This window comes from Eurypyga helias, unplaced genomic scaffold, assembly GCF_000690775.1.
Source record: "Eurypyga helias isolate BGI_N326 unplaced genomic scaffold, ASM69077v1 scaffold3725, whole genome shotgun sequence".
NCBI classification, from domain to species: Eukaryota; Metazoa; Chordata; class Aves; order Eurypygiformes; family Eurypygidae; genus Eurypyga; species Eurypyga helias.
The window spans coordinates 47,648-50,649 of record NW_010253223.1 but is presented as its reverse complement, the minus strand read 5'-3'; the positions used below and the strand labels follow the sequence as shown (position 1 = coordinate 50,649).

The window sequence follows — 3,002 nt, the reverse complement described above, 5'->3', positions numbered from 1 at the left end:
GGCTTCATGGTATGTGGCTAGCTGGAGTTAAATCATGATGTCCATAATTTGTTTGGTCCCTATACCACACACCCTCAGGTAACGACTCCTCTAAAACTCCCCACGGCATGGGAGGGATGAGGAGTGGGCTTCCACTGGTACTGAGGTGTTCTGAGCACCCAGGTTCTAACTCCGAGTTCAGAAGAAGCGGGTACCTCATTTTTCTCGAGGCTGCACTCTGACATCACTTTATCTCCTTGCTCTTGGAAGGTGATGATGATTAACGCCACAAAGATGTTCACAAAGAAAAAAGGGAAGACAACAAAATACACCACGTAAAAGATAGACATTTCCATTCGGTAGCCAGGGCTGGGACCCTGTTCCTCATAGGTAGCATCCACCGAGTGCTTCAACACGCTGCAATCAAGCACAAAGAGAGAAGAAAAGTCAATGAAATCAGTGTGAAGCACCAATGATACCCTGATAGTCACTCACCATCCTTCACTCATGTAAAGGGTTTGCCACATATGCTCAGGTCAAACTCATTCCCATCTCTGTGGCTGGGAAGAAGTTTTCCTTGAGGATATTTTTAAGGAAACCCTTGCTCTTTTCACCATTCTGCAGAATGATGGAGATCTGCTATGTACAGATCCACTTATCCCAGTGGCCAAGGGGAGAGGATACAGTTAGATCTGGCTTCTCTTCTCTGGTCAACAGGGATGAAGTAAGGATGGGAAGAGAAGGGTGTTGATGATCTCTGAGTAGGGTAACACAGTGAAAATCTGGAGAAGGGAGACTGATGCTGTAGGTTTTATTCTTTATTTTATGAAATTGCTGAATGTGGAGGACAAGGAAGGCCTGCCATGGAGGAACCCTGCATGTCAATTGTACTCCACATGTCCCAGCAGTAAAGTGTGCCAAAATAAAGTCATATGCTGAACAGTAAATATAATTTTAGGACTGTCACACCCAGCATACTTTCAGCATTGGTCACAATAGCTTTTTCCCCTCATTTTCTTACATTTCCATTATCAATTTTATACCTGAGAAAGGTGTTCAAGTCCAAAAGACTGAAGCAAGCAAGCTATTAAGTACTGAAAACAATCTAAGCACCCCTGTGCAATCTCAGATGAATGTAAAGCAAAATGCCAAGTCCTGTCTGCTGATTCACCCAGTAATCATGCAAGGGAAAGTGAAAGCTTAGCTGATAAAAGGCTTCTTTTTTCACAGGTCACCTGCCATTTACGTGTCCCTCAGAGCTGTGGAAAGCTGCTATTACCTCTGTGATCACTGACCCTACCAGTCCCACGTACTCACGTTGGCCACCCTTCGCCTGTGGAGACGGTGAAGAGCGTGAGCAGAGCCCAGAGCACGTTGTCATAGTGGAACTCATATTTTTTCCATTCCCTGGGCTGTGCCTCCACCTCATTTTTTTCATAATCGAGGTACTGACCCCTAGTAAAGAGAGATGCAGACCAAATGAGAGAAATAAACCAAATCAGCCATTTCATATGACTCACCGAGGAGCATCACAAAGCTCCAGTAGTGAACTCCAACTGTGCTAGGCGTTAAAGTCAAATAAAGATACAGCCCCATGGCTTCTAACAGAAGTAAAGGCAATTCTCAAGCCATTTTGAGCCACAGGAACTAGATGTGAGGGCTAGGAATGAAAGAAATTGTAAGCAGGACATTCATCCATTAGGCAAAGCCAGCAATTAACAGCATGCTGGCACGCAAATTGTCTGACCCCGCAGAAAACTGATGGGGAAAAGCCTCTGTCTCCTACTGCAGAGTTGGATCTCACTTTTAACTGGGTTCTGCTTTGAGGGGTCAAGGGATGCAGCATCTGGAGAGTTCCCCTCCAATCTACATTTTTATATAATTTCACCTTTTTTTTTTTAATATATCTGCTTTATTGCAAGGAAGAACTGCAGTGACAGCCTCGGTGGCTGCTGCGTGCATGAGATCCCACCAGGGATGTGCCCTATGTTTGCAAGGTGGCAGGAGAAGGGTAACATGGGCAGACCCGGACAGTGCTGAGGATGCCGTTTGGGTGCCAAAGAAACAGGCAATTGAGGAAGACACACATTGTGGCAAGTAAAGCACCTTGACAGCCTGCTGAAAAGGACAAAGCATGACAGAGCTTTTAAGATATTCAAATACTGACCCCTTTTCTAGCTAATTAGAAGCTCTTTAACATCCTACCGACTGACTTCTGATTATTTATTCATTAGGGTTTTCCAATTCATAGGAGCCCTAAAATTCAAGGCAGCAGATAGGGAAATGAGTCACGCCATCCCTTCCAAAACCCTTCACCTTAAAATCACACCTAGTCCTCACAGGGAAAAGGAGTCTGCTCCCCCATATCATTAAGCATTTGGGTAAGTATTTGTTAGATCAGAGTCCGGAACGATGCAGCTATTAAAACAACAAAAGGGAAAATTCACCTCTAGGGTAATTGTGCTGAAGCATCGCTCTTACAGGACACTCATCACGCTCAGCAGACACCCGACTGATGCAGCTTTGGGACAGTCAAGGGAGCTGCTACTGTCAAAGTCAGGCTCCCCCTTGCCCCAGCCCCTGTCCCCGGCTGTACCTGCAGTCCTTCTCCAGCTCTTTCGACTCATCAGTGCAGTAGAAGAATCTGCCTTTGAAGAGCTGCACAGCAATGACAGCAAAAATGAACATGAAGAGCATATAAACTATGAGGATATTGAGGACGTTCTTCAGAGAATTCACCACACAGTCAAAGACAGCCTGGGGACGGAGGAGAACATGATTAAGGGGTTGAAAAAAAAGTGCATCTAACATCTTAGCATCTAGCATCTAACTACACTTCACAGAGTCATAGAATCACAGACTGGTTTGGGTTTGAAAGGACCTTAAAGCCCATCCAGTTCCAACCCCCTGCCATGGGCAGGGACACCCTTCACTAGACCAGGCTGCTCAAAGCCTCATCCAGCCTGAAGACAGTCAGGGGTGGGACTGCATAAGTAATGCTTTTCAAATATTTGCATTTAAAC

The 3,002-nt window shown here is 45.3% G+C and overlaps 1 protein-coding gene across 1 annotated transcript in view; it reads right to left on the bottom strand.

Moving 5' to 3' along the window:
* Positions 1-194: 194 nt before the first annotated feature.
* Positions 195-3,002, bottom strand: part of LOC104510356 (voltage-dependent N-type calcium channel subunit alpha-1B-like) — a gene marked incomplete at its 3' end in the record, with an annotated part of 49,995 nt that continues 47,187 nt past the window's right edge. Inside the window, exons 11-12 of the mRNA XM_010152582.1 lie at positions 2,576-2,736; positions 195-396 (exon numbers count right to left, since the gene is read on the bottom strand). Coding sequence (XP_010150884.1) covers positions 195-396; positions 2,576-2,736 — 363 coding nt within the window. The remainder of the gene's footprint in view (positions 397-2,575; positions 2,737-3,002) is intronic.